This window comes from Protopterus annectens, chromosome 4.part0 (assembly GCF_019279795.1).
Source record: "Protopterus annectens isolate FY-2018-M chromosome 4.part0, PAN1.0, whole genome shotgun sequence".
NCBI classification, from domain to species: Eukaryota; Metazoa; Chordata; order Ceratodontiformes; family Protopteridae; genus Protopterus; species Protopterus annectens.
The window spans coordinates 565,435,386-565,458,389 of record NC_056733.1 but is presented as its reverse complement, the minus strand read 5'-3'; the positions used below and the strand labels follow the sequence as shown (position 1 = coordinate 565,458,389).

At 41.6% G+C, this 23,004-nt stretch overlaps 1 protein-coding gene across 2 annotated transcripts in view; it reads left to right on the top strand.

Moving 5' to 3' along the window:
• The window catches only part of LOC122799442 (trichoplein keratin filament binding), a 1,060,398-nt gene that overhangs the window by 1,017,964 nt on the left and 19,430 nt on the right, over window positions 1-23,004 (top strand). For both annotated transcript variants that reach the window (XM_044068500.1, XM_044068499.1), the window contains exon 12: window positions 15,807-15,950. In XM_044068500.1, the coding sequence (XP_043924435.1) occupies window positions 15,807-15,950 (144 nt within the window). The remainder of the gene's footprint in view (window positions 1-15,806; window positions 15,951-23,004) is intronic.

The window sequence follows — 23,004 nt, the reverse complement described above, 5'->3', positions numbered from 1 at the left end:
AGTTTTTAAGCAACTGGAGATGTGTCTTAAGGTTAGTGGCCTTATGAATACTTTCCATTCAGGATTTTGTACTTGTCATAGTACTGAAACATCTCTTATAAGAGTTACTAATGATCTCCTGATGACAAGAGACCAGCAACACTATCTTGTGTTGGTCCTTCTGGATCTCTGAGCAGCATTTTCACCATAAACCATTAGTATGATGTTCATCGTGCATACAGCTGCAGTCATAACAGATGGGTTTTCCTGCTGTCAGGCGGGTCCTTGGTCGGCCGAATTCCAAAGTCTAGGTCCGGCGTCGGTTGTCGTCGCTTCCTCCCAGACGTCAGTGCGACAGGGGTATAAAAGAACCAGCCGACGCCATTTTCTTCAGTCTTTCTTGCCGCGCGGTGCCCGAAGCAGAAGCAGTTCGCAAGTGCCGGTCGGCCAGCTCCTGAGATTACGAATATTTTTCAACTGAAGTCTTCTTGAAAGCTATGTACCCCATTGGGGAAACTTTTCTTGCCTCAGACCGATGTCAGACAAAGTTAATAATTGCATTTCATGTGGGAAGCAAATACCGCATAAGGATTTTCATTCCCTCTGCATTCCTTGCTTAGGCCCAGACCACGACGTCTCGGCCTGTCGTTTTTGTGCTACATTCAACAGACGCACTATTAAGCGTCGGGCGGAGTTCGCCCAACACTATTTTGGCAAAAAATTGAATTACATTATGTCGTCGGATACTCCGACTCCAGTTTTGAGTAAAAGACGCAAAGATAAGGACCGACATACGAGGTCCGCAGCTTCTACCGACACCACGCCAAAGCCGAATACAGGTGGTCTGGTTCTCAGTGAGGCGCCTACGCAGCCCCTGACTACCGACGACACTTCATTGGCGGTGTCTACTGTGCCCGAGGTCGCAGGCTCTTCGGCCCACACCCCGACTACTGATACCAAAGCCACACTTGGCGGTGAAACTCAGAGTTTAGACAGGTCTGCCACCTCTCAAGGTGTCTTCAGGCCTTCCTCTTCTTTTTCCATCAAGGCTTTCACTAAGTCTAAAGCAGCCATGCATACTAAAAGACAAGCTCCACAGGGCCCTTCTCAAGGCCCCATGCCTAAAAAGCAGATGCTCAAAATGGCTGAGGATTTGATTACTCTTATCAGGGGTTCTCAACCCCCGGACAAAAGGCCCAGAGTGGAGGAAGAATCCCCCTCCTCAGACCAGGCCTCCATTGTTTCAGAACATTCTGAAGACCAGGAACATTCATACTCCCCTTTTGAAGATTCTGATGCAGAGGAGTCCATTCCTCTGTCTCCCCTGAGGATTACTCTTTGGGGAAACCTTGCATACCTTGAGGGAACACTTCCACTGGGAAGGCCTAGAGTACTCAGACTCCTAGAAAAGGCTTACGCATTTTCTCTTGCTCCCTCAGCACTGGCCTCTGGCAATACCTCCTGTCTTAGACATTCTAGATGATGTGTATTCGAGGCCTGCCTTAACCCAGACTCTTTACCTCCAGCCCCAGTCAAGCCTGACAGGTATTACCGGGTTCCTGACTCACACCAATTCCTATACAAAAGCCATGCGGCTGACCCAGAAACTATCTCACAGGGCCCCAAGGGAATTAAGGCCTCCACTGCTAAAAATCCATTACCTTCAGAGAGAGATTCCAGAGCTTTAGAAAGGTGGGGGAAAAAGGTATACACCTCGGCCACCTTAACCATGAGGGCATTAAACTGTCAGTTCCATATGTTAAAGTACCAACAGTTTCTGTTATCACAGTTGAGAAGCAAAATGTCACAACCTGAACAACCAGTCTTGAAGGAGTTGCAGGATTTGATACATAGTGCAGAACAAGTGGGTAAACATACCTTGCAATGTGGTTTTGATGCTTTAGAGGCCTCATGTAGAGCTGCTGTTACAGGATCAGTCATACGTAGACATGCCTGGCTCAAAGAGCAAACCTTACCAGATCATGTCAAAGCTAAATTACTAGATGCCCCTCTGCAAAAGATGTATTGTTTGGTGTTAAAGCTGAGGAGGTATTAAAGAAAATGGAGGAAAAGGCAAAATCAATGCAAACAGTGAAAGATTTCCTACAGGTACAACCTCCACGCTTCAGTAGAAATTGGCCTTCCAAAAATTGGTCCTTTCCAGCCACGGACAGACCCCAAAGAGGTAGATACAGGCACCCGAGGGGCAGAGGGCAATCTCAAGGATCGTTTAGAGGCAGACAATGGCAAGCACCTACACAAAGAGGTGGTGAGGATAGTTCACAGCCATTCAGAAAGCAGACCCAATGACTTTCCCTTTGCATGCCAAGCAAGGCTCAAATGGCAGCACCTTTAGGCAGAAAACTGGCATTATTTTCGAAAATTGGCATATTGTCACAAAAGACAAATGGATCCTGGACATTATAGACAGAGACTACAGATTCCACTTTCACACCCTTCCAAAATGAGAGGCATGCCAAACCTGCCACACAATCAAAGGGCAGAGGCACAAAAACAAATTTCATATCTCATGGACATGAAAGCTATTCAAGAGGTACCTGCACAAGAACAGGGTCAAGGTTTTTATTCCAGACTATTCCTGGTACCAAGGAAGGGAAAAGATTGGAGACCTATTTTGGACCTATCCATCCTAAACACATTTTTACTCGTGCCAAAATTCAAGATGCTCACATTACAGCAGCTTCTTCCCATGCTGGGCAAGGAGTCTTGGCTGGTAACATTGGACCTCAAGGAGGCATACCTGCATGTCCCAATCAGACAAGATTGCAGAAGATACCTCAGATTTCGTGCAGGTTCAACCCATTATCAATTCTCTGCATTGCCCTTTGGCTTATCTACTGCGCCCAGAGTGTTCACGAAATGCCTGGCATCAGTAATTGCCTACTGCATACTTCAAGGGATACAAATATACCCATATTTGGACGACTGCCTGATCCAAGCGGACAGCAAGCACATACTTCTGAAACATCTGGCTTTTGTAATAATGTTGTTGAATTCTCTGGGATACACAGTCAACAAAAAGAAATCAAGGCTAATACCCTCTCAAACAATAATTTTCCTGGGTGCCAACTTGGACACAAACACCCAGATGGCCTACCTCACGCCAGAGAAACAGGGGCAACTAACTCAATACTTCAGAAAACTAGCAACTTTCACCAGGCTGACTGCAAGGAAAATCCTGCAGGCTCTGGGATTCATGGCATCTTGCATCCTACTAATCCCATGTGCAAAGCTGCATATGAGGAAACTTCAATGGTACCTGAAAAACCTATGGTTTCAACACAGCCACAGTTTGGAAACAATAATACCACTGATTCCATGTCTTCAAAAGGAATTTCTGTGGTGGGCTCAAGCATGCCAAAGAAACACAGGTCTCCCATTCTGCAAGCCTCAAGCAAATCAAGTCATCACAACAGACGCCTCGGACTACGCCTGGGGCGACATGACAGATCGGTGCATTCAGGGCAAATGGTCCCAAAAGAAAAGCACCTACACATCAATCAAAAGGAAATGCTAGCAGTAATAAATGCTATTATAGCTTTCAAGACCTACTGCATCCAGGTCAGCTATTGATAAGGACAGACAACACCACAGTAATGTGGTACATAAACAAACAGGGAGGAACCCATTCATACCCCCTATGCAGGCTGGCCATGTCTCTTTGGAACATGGCTATGGAATTACAAATCGAACTTCAAGCACAGTACTTGCCAGGCAAGGAAAACACGCTGGCAGACAACCTAAGCAGAAATATGACAGATCCACACGAATGGAAGTTGCATCCTCAAGTTTTTACAAAGATAATTCAAGCATGGGGAAGGCCAGACATAGATCTCTTTGCCTCCCACAGAAATCACCAATTGGCAAAATTCTGCTCAAGGACCTTTCATCCACAGGCCTGGAGAGTGGACGCACTCTCTTTCAGTTGGACAACAATGACAGTTTATGCCTTTCCACCTCTTCCTCTGCTGCCCAAAGTTCTATTAAAAACCAGAGCAGACAGAGCAAAGATGATTCTCATTGCTCCAGACTGGCCAAGACAACACTGGTACCCACTCCTGAGGAGCCTGACGCATTCCCCACCATGGATCCTACCTCTAATGCCTCTTCTACTGACTCAGCACAACTTCAAAACTCCTCACAGTCAGCTGAAAACACTCAATCTGGCCGCATGGAGGATTCCTTAACTTCACAACAGACCCTACTCTCCAAGGAGGTGCAGGATGTCATTTTGGAGGCCAGAAGGCCTTCTACTAGAAAAGCTTACTCTGCAAAATGGAAACGGTTTTGTGCCTGGAATGAGAAAAAGGGTCAGAATCCTGGAATACTGAATTTACCTCAAATATTACAGTACCTAGCTGAGATGCTAAGCAGTGGACTTTCATTCTCCTCCATCAAAATCCATGCCTCAGCCATTTCTGCAGAATACAACACTGATCCTCCTTTATTCTCTCATCCCCTCTTAAGACAGTTCCTCAGAGGGGCTAAGAATATAAAACCCCAAGGACACAACCAGTAACTGCTTGCGACCTCAATTTCAGTCTAGAAACCTGACCTTGCCTCCTTTTGAGCCAGCTGCCTCAACAGAACTGCAATATTTGTCCTGGAAAACAGCCTTCCTTCTGGCTATCACCTCAGCTCGCAGGGTATCGGAACTACAAGCCCTCATGGCTGTGCAGCCTTTCATCATTTTCCATCAGGACAGAGTTTCCTTACGAACCAATCCATCCTTTATGCCAAAGGTAGTATCCAGGGTAGCTTTGAATCAGGCTATCCACTTACCTACCTTTTACCCTAATCCTCAAAACAAAGGGGAGAGACTACTACATTCCTTGGACATCCACAGACAGCTGCGTTATTATTTGGACAGAACAATGCCTTTCAGAAAATCAGAGCAACTCTTTGTGTCCTATGCTACAGGAGCTCAAGGGAAGCCAATTTCCAAACAGACAGTCTCAAAATGGATAGCCCACTGCATACGCTTTTGTTACTCTTTTCATGGTAAAACTGTACCTGCAGGCATCAGATCTCACTCCACAAGGGCCACAGCTACCTCTGCAGCTTTCCTCAGGGGGGGTTCCTACCAAAGATATTTTGGAAGCAGCCACTTGGAGTTCTGTACATACCTTCTCCAAGCACTATATCACCTACCATTATACTCCAGATCTAGAGCAGGCTTTGCCACTGCAGTCTTGCAGGGCATCCTGGCTCCTCCTAGTTCCACCTAGTGCCTACCACCCCTTTTTTAGCTTTGGGATTCTACCCATCTGTTATGACTGCAGCTGTATGCACGATAAACATAGTACAGTTTTGTACCTACCATAAATGTAGATGTTCGAGTGCTAATACAGCTGCAGTCCAGGTTTCCCTCCCTCCTTCCCCTCTTGGGACAGGCCTAATGGCGAACACCTCCTCATACAACCTGATTGGGGTATTCATTTATGGTGTATTTCCTTGCAACTACTGTTTTTTCATTATATTGCATTGCATTATTACATAAATTTATGTATTGCCTTCCTTCTGGGGGCACCTGACATCTGGGGCAAGAAAAACTGAAGAAAATGGCGTTGGCTGGTTCTTTTATACCCATGTCGCACTGACGTCAGGGAGGAAGCGACGACAACCGACGCCGGACCTAGACTTTGGAATTCGGCTGACCGAGGACCCGCCTGACGGCAGGAAAACCCATCTGTTATGACTGCAGCTGTATTAGCACTCGAACATCTACATTTATGGTAGGTACAAAACTGTACTTTATAGAATGGCTACATTCCTGCTGTGTTATTTACATATTGCCTCTTGACTAGTTTGTTTCATACTTCTCTGACTGTACACAGAGCCTTTCAGGACTTAATTCCTCAACATCATATCATCTTGATTATGGAATACTTCAAGGTTCTGTTTTGGGCCCCTTGTTGTTCATGGTGTACTTTTCCTCTAGGAGATCTATTAAGGGAAAGAGACTTCACATACCATAGTTATGCTGATGATACTCAGATTTACTTCTTCTTGCAAGAAGAGATGGCCTGTATCTGTTCCCCTGGCTGATGACTTTGAAACTACACATTCATGGCTTACTGAAAAGCAACTAAAATTGAGCACCACAAAGGCAGAGGCCTTGGTGATGCTTACACCTCTGAGAGATTCCTCCAACATGCCCCTACCAGGCTGTTTAATGTATAGTGGTGATAAGCCTGAATGTGTTAATAAGGTGAAGACTGTTATTATTTCTGACTCTCTCTTGTCATTTCAGGGTCAGCTCTTGGCTGTAGTGAAGTCATCTTGTTTCCATCTTAGAAACATCTCCAGGATTAAACACCTAATTCTTAAAGTAGATTTGTTAATTGTTTTTCATGCCTTAGTCTCTTCCAGGCCAGACTACTGCAGTGCCCTTTACCTGGAAATAAATACTACTGAACTTGACCAATTACAGAAGACGCAAAACTCAGCACCTGAGCTGCTTAGTGGTACATCTTTTTACCAATATATTAAGTCCATTCTGCATGACCTTCATTGTCTATTTGTTACGGGATAATTTTCAAGATTCTAGTGTTAGTGTACTTGACCATTCATGGCCTGGGTCCCTACTATCTTAAGAAATTCATTGTGCCCCATTTCTCTGGGTGGGTATTGAGTTAAGCTTCTCAGGGGCTGCTGGCAGTTACATAGGTTAACATTGAAATCTCTGGCTTGTACTGTCAAGCAAAAGTAAATGGCATATTACAACAAAACAAAAAAAAAAAACAAAATGCCTCAAATTCACAGCATTCACTTTTTATTATATACATGTTAAGCACTTTCACCCCAAATATACAACCAGTATTACTTCAGAAGAAGACAAAATGCTATACCATATCCTATCAAGCTATAGGGTCACCGTGTATGTCCCATGAAAAACATAGCTCATACTTGGACCTATTGGAGACAATCGCCATTCAACCAAGTACTGTACTCATGGAGGACTTCAATTATCCCTCTATAAAGTGTGAATCCTACACAACCCCCTATTTGCAGACACAGTGATTCTTAGACTTTGTAAACACAAACACCCTGGATCAGTTAGTGCATACACTTAGTAAAGGTTCAAACATATTGGACCTGGTACTCACATGTCATGAATGTTGACCCTCTCCCCCTATGTTGTGTCCTCTGTAGTAAGTTCAAACCACAAAGCAGTCTCCTTTGAAGTAAGAATCAATTCTTTAACCACAGCAAACCTTGCCACATGTAGAAACTACTCCAAGGCAAATTACCTTTTAGTAAGTGATAACCTGTCAACATTTCAAGCCCCTCCAAACCCAGATAACACAACAACCTATGTGGAGTTATTCACAGAAGCTCAGTACAGCCATATCAATGGTTGCATCGAAGCAGTTGTGTTTATGAGAAGTAAGCCCAGAACCAACTTAAAAGCAAACCATCATGGTGGAATCCAAAATTAAAGAGGCTGTACATTAGACAAGTCATAGTTAAAATTAGAAAGTGTAACACCAGAATGGATAAAAACTCTCATCAAACTGTATAGACAGCTAAGAGGAGAGCTAAAGTGCAGCAAAGCAAGTTTTTAGGTAAAGATAGTGTCCCAGGGCAACAACAACAACAAGGCCTTCTTTAGCTATGTCTGAAACTTAAAAGGCAGCATATAACAGTGTGTTGAACTGCTTATAAATAAATGGAGCCATGTTCATGGAATCAGGAGATATAGCAAATCTTCTGGATGATAAATTCAGCTCCAGCTGTACACCCCTCTCACTCCCGGCCATCTCCCCCCAGGACATAACGTTTAACATAATCCCTCCAACTGTCAGTAAGGAGCTGTTCATAGATGCACTCTCTAAGGCCAAGAATATAGCTTCAATTGTCCCAAGTAATATTTCAGGATGCCTCCTAAATAGCCTGAAATATGACCCATGAGAGTCACTGGTGTTGCTATTCAACCATAGCCTCCGCAAAGGCTCCATGCCATGTAAATGGAAGACTGTAGTGGTCATCCGTCTGTACATGGAAATACCATCAATGGATCCCAGGAACTACAGGCACATTAGTCTGAGTAGTTTTATGTGCAAAGCCATGGAAAGAATTACTATGGAAATGAATGACCTTGGAAACCTTGAGACACTGGACCCAACTCAGTTTGATTTTGTCAAAGACAGGTCATTTCTTTAGAATATGGTGGACTTCTTTGAGGTCACCAAGGCAATAGATAAGGGCAAGATGGTGCATACTGCCTACCTTGATCTACCTAAGGTATTTGATACAATACCCCACTCATTCATTGTAAATAAACTCATGGATTTAGGTGTATACCCCAGTGTAACTTGCTGAATAGCCAGCTGGCTCACAGATGGGACTCAAAGTTAGGGTGAGAGAGACCATCTCCATAAAGAGGCTGGTCACCAATGGAGTTCCCCAGGGTTCTATGCTAGGCCTGCTCCTCTTTGGTATCTATATTTTGGAAGTCAAGCCCAATGTCAAGGGCTTCTGGCTTACCAAGTTTGCAGATGATTGCAAACTAGGAGCAATCATAGAAACACCCCAGGATACTAACATCTTACAGGAAGGTCTAACACAGCCAAATGACTGGTACCAAAATCAAAGCCATGACTTAAAACTTAATGCCAAGGTATGCATAATAGTACCTTTTGGGAAGTCATCGATCCAGCGAAACTACCTCATTGATTTAATACCCCTAAAAGTAAACACAGTAGTGAGGGATTTGGGGACTCATGTAGATAATCTGGCTTTTGGCCAACATGTGTCTAAGATTGCAATGACTTTATGTCACTTAGCTTCTAAGAAAGGGCATAGAATCTAGGCCCAGAGAAGTCATCATGCCACTGTACTCAGCCCTAATCAGACCATCATTGAGTACAGTACCCCCTTAAGTAGGTACATCCAGGAACTGGAATGTCCACAGAGGTTCTTCACAAAAAGAGTACAGGGCATAAACACAATGTGCTGTGTAAATTGCCTCAAAACCCTGTCTCTACTGTGTTTCCTACAAACTGCTGAGAGGCAATTTATGACTGCCGTACGAGGCATTCTTAGATCCCACTCTGATGGAGCATCTACTAGATCTAAGGATATAAACTTTACTTGTGACTTAAATAGGACATGCAGGAGGGGGCAGGTATGTTTCTCAGAGAATCCCCATTCTCTGCAATAAGTTTTCCATCCCTAACCCTATTCAAGCTCATCCTAGACCAGTGGATGGGAAATCTGAAATTTTGTTTCTCATGGACAGAAGCAGCCATTAAGTCATGCCCTAACTAATGTATACCCCTTAAAATAACTTCTAAGGTAAAACAACTTGTGGGATACATATGGGTTGCATGACTAGGTTTATAAAAACCCTGGTGGTTGTTATCCTAGTATGCACCAATGAACCTATGAACTCGCCACCTTGGTGGCTTCAGACGTGTTCTACTATGGCCGCCTTTAGACAGGATTTGAAAACATACCTATTTGAAATTACCTTTAATGGTGTGGATTGATAACAGTTATTGAGCTGATATTGTTTTTATTTATTTATTTATTTAGTTTAGTGTAACATGTCTTGCAGTAAGTATATATCGTTTTTACCTTTTTTTTTTTTTTTTTTTTTTATAACAAACACCTCAGTAAACTTAAACTTGATAGTTCTACACCCTCTGTGATACTACCAGTGGACTGATGTTAAACTAGTAGCATGTAAGACCTAGATCCATTTGGCCTAAACCAATACAAAAGATAACTTACAACATGAGAAAGTCGGGAAGTGCTGCTGAAAACATAGCATTAAATCATGATTTTCTCAAATGGGCAAATAAATAGAGAACTAATTTGGTAAATTATTATTACTAGGATTGAATCACTCCACATTAACATGTTTTCATTTGGATTATAAGTAGTAGTTAATTTTTATCCCTATATGCACTATTCCCCATCATACCTCCAACATTTGCTATCTTATAGAGGAAAAATTCTCTGGGGTCTATTTGGGGTTTAAAAATACCTATGCACATACTTCCAAGCAAAGATCCCAAATCCTGTAGACGTTGCTGCATATTTGGGAGACATACACATACCCCCATTGTTTCTTTGTGAATTGCTTATCTGGTCTCTTTCCCCAATCCTCTCCAACTACCCCTGATTGATTCCTATAATTATCATGCAACATTTTATATGCTGTACCAATTATCCCTTTTTTAGCAGCAGGATCTGTTCGGATCCCACCAAAAACTCCACCATTGCTGGTCCCTCACGTAGGAGCCCCCTGTTTCCCTCTCTTTGCTTGTACTCTGATATCAGTCCTTGATAGGGAAGGCAGTCTCTAGCCTGCAGTCTTCTTGTCCTCATCCCATTCTGTTACCTTTCCCAGTCTAATTATTTGCTCCCAAAACCTTGCTTTCTTTGCCAGTTTTCTCCAATAAATTTCAGCCCCCTCTTACCTATTGTCTGTATCCCTAATTACAGTCATCCCTATGGGCATAATTTCCTTTCTCCATTATCGTGTTGGCTTAATTCTTAGAATACTTTCTGCTACTTTATGAATATAATATTCTGTATGGTTAGTGTTATTCTCCTTAAGGTTCTGCATCCAAAATCCCAGTCTCTTCTTGTTTTTTGAGCTTCCCTACTGTTTCATCATCATCCCTTTCCACTTTGAATTATAGCTTTCTGCTTGTGCTATGTATAGGAAGCCTTAAATGTGTAGCTCTGAAATACTCCTTCAAATCAGGTGATCCTAAACCAGCTTGTTCTATTGGAAGAATCAGCTTATCCCACGTGACTCTTACCGTCTTCTCCTCCCAGATAAAATCTTTCAGCTCTTTATTAATTGTTATCCACAACTTCTCCTCTGGTTGATAAACATATGCCTGACCTGTCTATAAAACTAAAGGGAATAAAACATTTTAACTGCTTGCATCTTGCTATCCATCCCCCCCCCCAAAAAAAAAACAGAACTTCCAGTCTCTTGGTTTTTGTATCGTCTTTTGTTTATTCTCTTCCCACATATCCTTAGCTACCACAACAGGTTCCTTTTTAATCCATACTCCTAAGCACTTAATATTAGCATGTCCCCATAAATATGGATATTGCTGAACCAGTTTGTATGTGGGTACATAGTTTACAGCTATTGCCTTTGTTTTAGCTTCATTAATTTTATATCCCGAAAAGACCTGAAACTGTCTCAAAATGTTTCACAATGGTGAGATGTCTCAAAATGTTCCACAATGGTGAGACGTCCCTCCCTGATTTTGTCAGGTAAAAAAATATCATCTGCCAATAAAGCCAGCTTTTCTTGACTACCACACCAATTATATCCTTGAATTCTTTGCTAATGGTTTTAAATGTAATGCAAATAACAAAGGTGAAAGAGGACACCACTGCTTGGTTCCTCTGCTCAAACAAAAATTATCAGATAGGTACTCACCAACTTTTATTTTCACCTCTGATCCTCATATAGCTGGGAATGCAAATGCTTCCATTTCCCTGCTCATAAAATCCCAGTTCACTATGTTGAATGCATTCTGTGCATCAAGACCCACTAACAGCAGTGGTATTTTCTTACATTCTGCTTCCTAAAGATCATCATTGTTCTGTTAATGTTGTCAAATGTTTGCCTGCTCTCCACAAAACCACACTGATTTGTATCTATCACCTTTGCCATTCTTTAAGTCATTATAGACATAAGCATTTTAATCATAGTTCAGAATTGAATTGAGCCTATATGAAGCTGGATTTGATGGGTCTTTAGGTATTACAGCCACCAACACTTTCATCCAGGATGTTGGTACTTCTCCTCCTCTTAAAATACTGTTAAACAAAACCTTGCAGATTTTTATAATTGTTTCCCTCCTAGGTTCCAAACTTCCACAGGAATACCATCTATTCCTGGGGACCTTCCTGTAGATTGGTTATACATCACCATTTTTGTCTCCTCTCCTTCTATCCTTTTAGTAATTGAGCCTCATCTACCTCTAACCTTAGCATATTTAATTTTTCCATAAACATTCCATTTGTACATTTTCTTGATTTCCATATTTGTCTGGTTTATACAGATTTTTCATAAATCTTCCAAAATATTTCCAGTACCTCTACAGTATCTCTTATCTTCCTTGTTATAGGCTCCCTAAGCTTGGCGATAACCCATTCTACTTTCTGTTGCCTGAGTCATTGTGCTAAAAGTTCTTGTGCTCTGGAGTTATCAAAAAACAACTGCTTAACAGCAGTCTTTCTAAACTCATGCATATTATCGAGGTAATTCCTTATTTTCTGTTTAGCATTCTGCAATTGCTCCTCTTCTTGTTCTGTGAGACTTCCCCTAGTCTGCAATACTTTAATCTTTGCCAGCCCGTCTAAATAATTATTGTTACTTCTTAACCATATTTCTCTTTCTTTTATTTCCACCCTATTTTTAAACTCTAATTTTATCCCACTGTCTAGCTATATTTTCAGAAAAAAATTCTATCTTCTCAAGTAACTCCCAAGTAATTTCCAGTACCTGTACCTTAAATGTCGCTCTTTTCAATAGATAGGTGAGAAAGTGCCAGTGTCTGATTTTTATTTCATTACCCTGCATTTTTATTTTAGTTGTTATTGGCGTGTGATCTGAAATAGTTATTGTATGCATATCAAAACTTTCAATTAAATGCACATGTTCCCGTGAATTATAAGTTCTGTCTACCCTAGCCAATGTTTGGTATCTTGGGAGATAAAGTCACCCCAGACTCCTACTACTGAATTTGCATCTTCCATGCCAAATATTTTCATAAATTTCTTCAAAAATTTACCCTGTTTAGTTATATTTTCACTTCTGGCCCCCAGATACATCCTCACAATAAAAGTCTTTGCAAATTTTATCAGCATCATGGAGTGACATGTTTTTTTTTCTTTAACAGCCATTTACTTCCACCGTACTCAGGTGGCTTTTCCAGGGCTGAGTTTTCCTAGGTCATAGCCAGACCTTGTCCATCTGTGCCACACAACAGACAATGAGAAGTACAGTTTTTCCTTCAGCTACTGACTTTGAAATAACTTGTTTGTGTAGTTTGCTGTGAATTTGGTTACTGTTACAAGTATGGTGAGTAGCAGTGTCAATAGAAGAGAACCACTTAATTTTCCCACAGCTTTCATTAGTATAGGCATGTGTACAAGATGTTTTTTTTTTTTTGAAAATACAATATTAATTTGAGGAGTTTAACAGATAATTTAGATCTTAAGAGTGCAGTTCAAGAGGTCCCACAAAATCGAAACCCTGAGTATGTTTCAGACATTCATGGAGTCACAGCCATGGCATTTTATACCATAGGGTCACAAAAGTTTTCCTTGTAATGCTAAATCAAAAAATAAGGCTTATAGCCTTTTTTTCATTCTCAGGTGTTGATTTCTGCCACCATTTCATCCACAGCCATGTGCGCATTGGCTGAGTTTGAAAGCTGTTCTTTTGATGGATAGTAAAGCATGACAATTAATTTTTATCTCTTCTGCAATAAAGAACCTATTTTGAGCATATAGAGCATGAACAAAATTACATTTGATTGTGTGGTATATGATCATGATAGTAAAAACTATTACCCTGCCTGTGTTTTTTTTTTTCTTGTGTACATAATGAAACAGGGAAACTAAATATAGACTGGTAGAATATTCATTTTAATAACAACATTTTGGGTTCAATTAGTCCAGTCCTGCTGTAGTAAAATGTTAACAGACTCCTCATAGGTAGGTACTAGGCTATCGGCCCTAGGGCCTATAGAAGCCTAGCCAGAAAGTTACCCTGGCTTTTGCCACCCAAGAAAATTATTTTCCTGTGCCCCTGTCGAGCAGAGGCACAGAGGTGATCCCTGGGGTGAATTTCCTATTTCCCATCCAATCATCAAGATTTTTCTTGAAGAGTGCTAAAGAGGAGCTTTGTTTGATATAGATAGGTAGTTTGTTCCAGAGTATGGGAAGTCTCTGGGACAGGAATCTATCCCTCCAGCATGTTCTGTTTATTGTGGTGACAAGATTTAGGTCTCTAGAGCATGTAGCTCGGCGGGATTGGGATTTCTTTAAGTGGAGCATGTCCAACAGGTCTGGGTTTGACATAGCTTTGTATGTTAGGCAGAGATCGCCTCTGAGTAGGCGATATGCGACAGAGTAAAGCTGGAGTTTTTTTAGACAGTCTGCGTAGGGCATCTGTTTGAGGCCGGTAATCGTCTTTGTGAGGTATTTCTGCTGCCTTTCTAGTTGTTGTAGATGTCTTGTCAGGTACATACCAAAAGGGGCATTGTACTCTATAATGGGTCTAATGAGTGACAAGTAGAGGGGAACAATGACCTTTTTTTTCCTGGATGAGAAACCTTTTCTGATGAGGTGTGCCACATAGAAGGATTTCCTGACTACTGCGGCAATGTGATTATCAAAGGAGAGACTACTCTGCACCTGAGTCCCAAGGTCTCTTATCACACTTTCAGTGTTAAGTAGACTACCACCTGTGTGGTAGCTCATGTGTACAGAATTTTTACCAAAAGGGATGACAATGCACTTTTTGGCATTGAGCTTGAGGCCATGGTTTTGACACCAGGCATCTGTCTCAGTGAGGCCCTTTTGTAGGATGTCCGCATCGTTAGGAGTTTCAATTATGGCTCCTAATTTGCAGTCATCTGTGAACTTAGTTAGCCAAAGACCTTCTGTGTTAGCCTGTACTTCAGAAAAGTAGATACCAAACAGGAGAGGACCCATGACTGAACCCTGTGGTACTCCACTTGTCACTGGTCTGAAGTCGGATTTGGAGTCTGCTACTTTCACAGTGTGGGTTCTGTCAGTGAGCCAGTTGGCAACCCATCTTGTGACATAGGGATTTATACCTAGTTCAGTGAGTTTGTCTGTAATTCCAGAGTGGGGGTGGTGTCAAAAGCTTTGGCGAGATCTAGATAGGCTGTGTGAACCACCTTAACTTCGTCTACGGGTTTGCTGACTGCTTCAAAGAAGTCTGTCAGGTTTAGGAGACATAATCTGCCTTTTACAAACCCGAACTGGGTGGGGTCCAGAGTTTGGAGATTACCAATGTCTTTGTTTATAAGTTCCATGATGATACGTTCCATGGCCTTGCAGACCAGGCTCGTTAGGCTATTGGGGCGGTAGTTCCTGAGGTCCGTGATGGCACCACCTTTGTGGAGTAGGATAACCATCGCTGTGCGCCATTCAGTGGGCACAAAGCCTGAGGTGAGGCTATGATTGAACATGGTGCTTAGGTGGGGTGCCAGTTTATTCTGTAGTTCATGTAGAACGCAGCCTGGGATGATGTCAGGTCCCATGGATGCTGTGTTCTTGGCTTTGGAAGGTGTGTTTTTTTACCTGTGTAGCCGTGATTACAGGAACTTTGCATCCTTCCGGTATAGAGATGGACCCTTTAGGGGGTGAGGGGGGGTAAAGTTAGCACTGAACCTATCTGCCAGGATGTTGGCAATATCAGTTGGTTCTGTATATTTAGTGCCATTGTGCTGTAACTCAGTAAGTTATGTATTGTATTTATTTTTATATTTACAAATTGTTTTAATTTTCTAAATATTTTAGGATTTTGTATCACATTCTCATCACAAATTCAGCTTTAGTACTTCATCTTAAAGCTTTATAGTTAAGAATGTTAAGAGATTTATTATAGTACATCAGGGAAAGGCATATTTTGAAGCATGTGCCCTCTAGAGTCCCAGTTTTGGACTTAATATATTTGTCTGACATGAACTGATCCAAGAAGGATCATCTCAAGTCTGTTTGAATTTCCACATTAAATGTCTGAGTTTCATTTTTGTTTTTCATTTATAATTTTTATTATTTTTTAGATTGCTGAACAACGTCATCAATTGTGGAATGTACATCTTCAAGAAGAGAAAGAAGCAGAATCAGAGAGGATAGCAGAACTCCAGATGGAGAAAAAACTTCACCAAGAGGCTGAACAAATGACACATCGGGGTTACCAAGAAAAGGTATATTGAACACTTAGTAGATCAAAATATTTACCCACAGTAATACATGAAGAACTGCAGTGGGACCTAGAACTGTGTGTGTCAATTCCAGATCCAATTGTAAGAGATTTGTAGTATCTAGCCATGCTGCAGGTAATAAAACCAAGACAGAAAAACATATTCTGAAAGCTGGTGTCAAAGTGTGGGACACCAGAGTAGTTTTGCAAGTGATAGTATTTGGCAGGGATAATGTCCATGAGTTACAGAGAGATTTTTTTTTCCGTTTTACTGAGATGATATGCTGAAATATTGCAAGCTGCATTTTACCTATTTATTTTGTTTAACTGGATTGGTCACTGTTCTAAAGACTCTCTTCAGTCATGACCCATGCGAAGTAGGCAGTAACAGTGCTTTTTTAACACTTAACACAGTGAACACTTTCAGTGCAATTTTGGTAAGGTTCATATAGGGCAAGGCATACATCAAATTTACACAGATCTTAAGGAGGTAATACATACAGTCAGTTATACATAGTGATATATTATAACATTTTGTCTGATACATAAGAGATTGGTTAACAGGCACGGAGAAAAATATATTGCAACAAAAGGTACAGCATTATTTAAAATTTGCTTGCAACATAAGTAGGTAGCACTGGAGGGACAAGTATGTGTCTCAGAGAATTCCCCTTGTTTGGTTCTATGTGAAGCAGAGCTCTTCCCTAACCCTATCCAAGATAAACCTGGACCAGTGGATGGGAAATCGGAAATACTCTCCAGGTCTAGTATCTGTGTCTAATGGGCAGAAGCAGCCTGTAAACCTTGTCCTAACTTGCATCTTCTTCTTTCGGCTTTTCCCGGTTAGGGGTTGCCACAGTGGATCACCTGTCCGCTCATGATTGGCAGTGGAGTTTTACGGTGTCATGTACCCCTTAAAATTAACAGCTAAGGCACATAAACTTGCAGGATACAATTGGTATGCTCTGCTAGGTTTAAAAAAGTCCCAGTGGTCATTAGCCAGTTATGCACCTATGAACCTGTTTACAGTGTGTGTATTCATACAGTAATTTAAGATCTTATCCTGGAATGTTTTAGCCTAGAATGTTATACTTCCATGTACTCAACTATGCTGTTTTATGTAGCATGATTAGCTTGTGTTTAGGCATGTGCATTTGTTCTCAGCAGACAGGTATTTCATTGTTTTTTTTTTTTAATGTAATGAGATTGATTTGTTTTGGCATTGAATTCCAGGTTGCAGGAGCTATTACAAAAAATGCTTTTCCCCTATAGCCTTATTGGAGGAAGTTTTTTTTTTTTTTTTACATTGTCCAAGTTTGACTGGATAGCATAGTTAACTTCTCTGTGATACAGTTTTATGAATACAGGAGACAGCATGAGAAATTCAATAATTTTGAAGGTTAAACAATTAAGAAGTATGCATCCTGTAGCAGTGATTGGTAGCCGTTTAGTTTTTTACATTGTGTTGTTCCCCAAGTCCATCTGGAATATGGTGCTACGCATCTTATTGGTTGTTACTTTTATATTATTCTTGACAGTCGTCTGTAATGCGAGGGCTTTTCTTGCCCATTGGGGAGAAGACTGGTGTACTTGCAAGCTAATTTTAATTGGTTTAGGGTTATATTTGTGGTATTATGTATGTGCTTGGAAAAGTTAAGGTTATCGTCAAAGGATTATACCAACATACTTTTGTTTAGTCACTAATGGCAGTATAATTCCTAGATGGTCTTTTATGCTCAAAGTTTATGTTTAATTTTTTTGTCTCTCTCTCTCTCTCTCTATATATATATATATATATATATATATATATATATATATATATATATTTATATGTATATATATATTTTATATATATATATATATATATATATATATATATATATATATATATATGTGTGTGTGTGTATATATTTGGCGGGGCAGTGGTGCAGCGGTTAACATTGTCGCAACAAGAGGTTCTCCATTTCGATTCTCTGCTGGGGTGCCTTCTGTGCAGAGTTTGCATGTTTTCCCTGCGTTTGCGTGGGTTTCCTCCAGATGCTCCAGTTTCCTCCCACAATCGAAAGACATGCATCTGGAGCTTTTCTCCCCAGGCCTCCTCTGAAAATAGGGTCTGTCCTAGTCAGACTTTCTTGGAAAACAAATGATAAAATTATATATATATATATATATATATATATATATATATATATATATATGTGTATATATTATTAAATAGTTACATACTGGTTAGCCAGCTCCAGATATCACTGAACTACTGAACTTTTGCTGCAGATCTGTGTTATCCCATTTGTCCACTTTGGCTGAGATTATCCATCTCTGCAACATCTGCTTACTCCAGAGTGTGAGCTCATCTCTTCTCTTACAATGCCCAGATCTTGTGTGCTACCTTTCAACTTAAAGAAGTGACCTCCCAAGCTAGCTAAGTGTGCCAGTTTTGTACTTGCATTAGTAATTTTTTTAGTCAGTTTACCTCATATTTCTCTTGGGATAGCCATTTTCATGACTCCCATCTTCTTCTTCCCTCTCTCACTCAAGTATGTCGTGACATAGTCTACTCTATTGGAAGCTTTAATTTTCTAGTACAGTGCTTGCAGTGCTTGTAGTACATCACATTTAACTGTTATTTTTTTCTTTTACTGTATATTGCAGTTATCTTGACTGTGGTCTGTTACTTGCTTTCCCGTGGTAAGGGATAAGGCTTCAGAATTCAAAAAAATATGCCCCTTGTGAACACAAAATTCCATCCCAGGATATCCATGACTTATATATGGCATGCTTGGGGCCAAAACATTTGAAATTCTCTTATGAGAAAAAAGGAGTAAAAAATTTCTCCAAAGCCAACTTCACGCTTCTTAAGACAGAAGTGGCAAACTTCACGACACCCATGCTGACGGACAATGGAGGTACGACTGCTGAATCCTATACAGTTGCACTTTATAAGCACTTACATGAGTGCATGGATCGTGCAATCCCTAACAGAACCAAGATGCTATCCTCCAAAAAAAGGAAGCCAATCTGGTGGTCCCCTGCTATAAACAAACTCTACAACAGAAGAAAGAAACTGTTGCAAAAAAGAGTAAAATCCCATGATTGGAGGAACTCCGTGGTCAGCCTCAGTAAGAAACTGAGATCCCTCATAAAATCCTCCAAAGCTAGTTACGAAAACAAAATCACCATTGATTCTAAAGACAGCCACAAAGCATTCTATAGCTATGTCAAGAATCTCAATGGCAACACTCAGATCTGCTCCGAGTTACAGCACAATGGCACTAAATATGCAGAACTAACTAATATTGCCAACATCCTGGCAGATAGGTTCAGTGCTAACTTTACCCCTCTCTCATCCTCTAAAGGGCCCATCTCTGTACCAGAAGAATGCAAAGTTCCTGTAATCACGGCTGCACAGGTAAAAAACACACTCTCCAAAGCCAAGAACACAGCATCCATGGGATCTAACAACATCCCAGACCACGTTCTACATGAACTACAGAACGAACTGGGACCCCACCTAAGTACCATGTTCAATCATAGCCTCCCCTCAGGCTTTGTGCCCACTGAATGGCACACAGCACTGGTTATCCCACTCAACAAAGGGGGAGCTACCACGGACCCCGGGAACTACCGCCCCATTAGCCTGATGAGCCTGATCTGCAAGGCTAAGGAACGTATCATCATGGAACTTATAAACAATGACATTGGTAATCTCCAAACTCTGGACCCTACCCAGTCCGGGTTTGTAAAAGGCAGATCATGTCTCCTAAACCTGATAGACTTCTTTGAAGTGGTCACCAAAGCAGTAGATGAGGGTAAGGTTGTTCACACAGCCTATCTAGATCTCGCCAAGGCTTTCAACACCATCCCCACTCTGGAATTATAGATAAACTCAGTAAACTAGGTATAAATCCCTATGTCACAAGATGAGTTGCCAACTGGCTCACTGGCAGAACCCACACTGTGAAAGTAGCAGACTCTAAATCCAACTTCAGACCAGTGACAAGTGAGTACCACAGGGTTCAGTCCTAGGTCCTCTCCTGTTTAGTATCTTCTTCTCTGAAGTACAGGTTAACACAGAAGGTCTTTGGCTAACAAATTTTGCATATGACTGCAAACTAGGAGTCATAATCAAAACTCCTAACAATGTTGACATCCTACAAAAGGGCCTCACTGAGACAGATGCCTGGTGTCAAAGCCATGGCCTCAAGCTCAATGCCAAAAAGTGCATTGTCATCCCTTTTGGTAAAAACTCTGTACCCATGAACTACCACATAGGCGGTAGTCTACTTAACACCGAAAGTGTGATAAGAGACCTTGGGACACAGATGGACAGTAGTCTCTCCTTTGATAATCACATTGCCACAGCAGTCAGGAAATCCTTCTACGTGGCACACCTCATCATAAAAAGTTTCTCATCCAGGGAAAAAGAGGTCATTGTTCCCCTGTACTCAACACTCATTAGACCCATTATAGAGTATAACACCCCTTTTGGTATGTACCTCACAAGACATCTACAACAACTGGAAAGGCCACAAAAATACCTCACAAAGAGGATTACCGGCCTCAAACAGATGCCCTGCGCAGACCTTCTCAAAAAACTTCAGCTTTACTCTGTCGCATATTGTCTACTCAGAGGCGATCTCTGCCTAACATACAAAGCTATGTCAAACCCAGAGCTGTTGGACATGCTCCACGTAAAGAAATCCCAATCAGTCCAAGTTACACACTCTAGGGACCTAAACCTTGCCACCACAATAAACAGAACATGCTGGAGGGATAGATTCCTGTCTCTGAGACTTCCCATACTCTGGAACAAACTACCTATCTATATCAAACAAAGCTCCTCATTAGCACTCTTCAAGAAAAATCTTGATGATTGGCTGGGAGATAGGAAATTCACCCCAGGGATCACTTCTGTGGCTTTGCTTGACAGGGGCACAGGAAAATAATTTTCTTGGGTGGCAAAAGCCAGGATACCATTTGGCTAGGCTTATATAGGCCCTAGGGCCAATAGCCTAGTACCTACCTATGATATATGCAAGGCCTTCAGGTCTTATTCCTTACTGGAGAGGAAAATAAGTTAATTTTAAAGAATCTCTTGCCCTCTGATTCTAGAGGAATGAAAGATGATAGAAAAAAATAGCAAAGAGAAAGAAAACATAGAGGAAAAGAAAGTCAGAGGATTCCTCCTCAGGACCATCCCCACTTCCAAGGCCTCCTCATTTGCAAGAGGCTTCAGCTCTGGTTTCATTGGATCCATCATTTTCTCCAATCTCCATCTCAGCATCCTCTTCCCTGCCAAGCCCATTATCATCCCAGACTAATCCTCCAAAAGAGAAACAACCAACAGCAGGTTCTCAGAGAGGGAGCTCTCAAAGTTCATTTGCTCCTGCCCCCCATTTTTGCTTCTTCTATCAGGTGTCGCAGGTCTGTCAGGAATGTATCCAACTTTGATTGGAATTGTATGATGAGGACTTTTGTCAAGGCCCAGATAAACATGGGTGTCATCCCATCCATCCTCTGTTTCTAGGGCAGTTCAGGCTGGCTCAAGGAAGCTGATTATCCATGCTGCTTCCCGGGTGCAAGATTTGGGACTAGTGATATCGGAGCCAACAACTATTCTGGCGCTTCCTTCTTTGGCAGCAGTTGGATTTGATCCATCAGTTTCAACCCTGCAGCATTGGACACTCTTGGCACTAATCCCATCAGTGCCAAGTGTGTCTCACTGCTGTACACTTGACTGCGAGTTCTAAGCTTCACCTTTAGCACTGACTCTTCTGGTGCTGTTTTTCGTGTTGGGGTCAATGACGTTTGAAGTGTCTGCTCTGATCTTAATGTTTTGGCCATCCAGTCAATCATCAGAGGCTCCCTTGTCAGAACAGTTAACCTCCTCTTGCACTAGAAAGCACATGTTGCCAGAATAAATGTCTTCAGGGCTGTTGGGCTTTGTGTCGGCCTTCATATTCTTTGAAAGGACCATTGCACATTCCTTGACACAGACAGGGGATGTGCCACCAGTTTTGGTTCCATCCATTGGCACTAGTCTTCTTGAGTCCTGAAAGCCTTACAATCAAACCCAAAGATGGTGACAAATGTCTGGACCCCCCACACACACACTTTAACAAGGAGCCTAGGACTCTTCATGAGCTTTGGAAGACGCCACTCTGGAGCCTGCCTGACAACATACATACAAAAAGAGACACATCAATGGGCTCCTTTAGTGGATGCCACCCTAAAGGCAGAGAAGGGTGTCTGCAAAATCAGAGACTTAGAGTTCCTTCCTCTGGGAAATTTCCCCAGCACCCCTGAGGACTTACCTGACTGTTCCATTCAGGAGGTAGTCAGGGGTCGACTTTGTCTTCACTTACAAGTACTACTGGCTATCTCATGAGACAACTGGGTGAAGAGTGTAATATCCTGAGGCTACACAGTTCCTTTCTTGGGCCATCATCCTTGCCTTTCTCAGATGTACCACACTGGAAGAAAGACAGCAGACACACAAAATTATTCAACTTCTTCAAAAAAGAGCCATCCATATGGAGAGGGTCCAGCATATATTTCAGATTATTTTTGATTCCTAAAAAGTCAAATGACTTCATGCCCATTTTAGACTTAAGCATCCTAAACATGCTATGTAAAAATGACAAATTTCCAGATGGTCATAATGCAAGCAATACTTTGTGTCTACTGGAAGGGGAATGGATGTCCTCTGTAGACCTCCACAATGCTTGCCTCTGTATCAAGATTGCCAAATCACCCAGAAGGTATCTCCATCTCAGACGTGGAGCCACTCATTATCAATTCCAAACATTGCCATTCAGCCTCACCATAGCCCTCCCCCAAGCTCAGACTAAAAGGGATCTACGTTTTCCCTTACCTGGATAATTAGCTCCTCTCCACCACAACGAGAGTCTCTTATTTCAGTAAGAGATTATTTACTTCATTTGTGTCTATCCCTGGGCATTTCTGTAAATTTTTCAAAACCTTAGCTGAAGCTGTCTCAACTTTGCAAGTTCATAGGATGCCATCTGGACACAAGGTTGAGAATTGCAAAACATCCA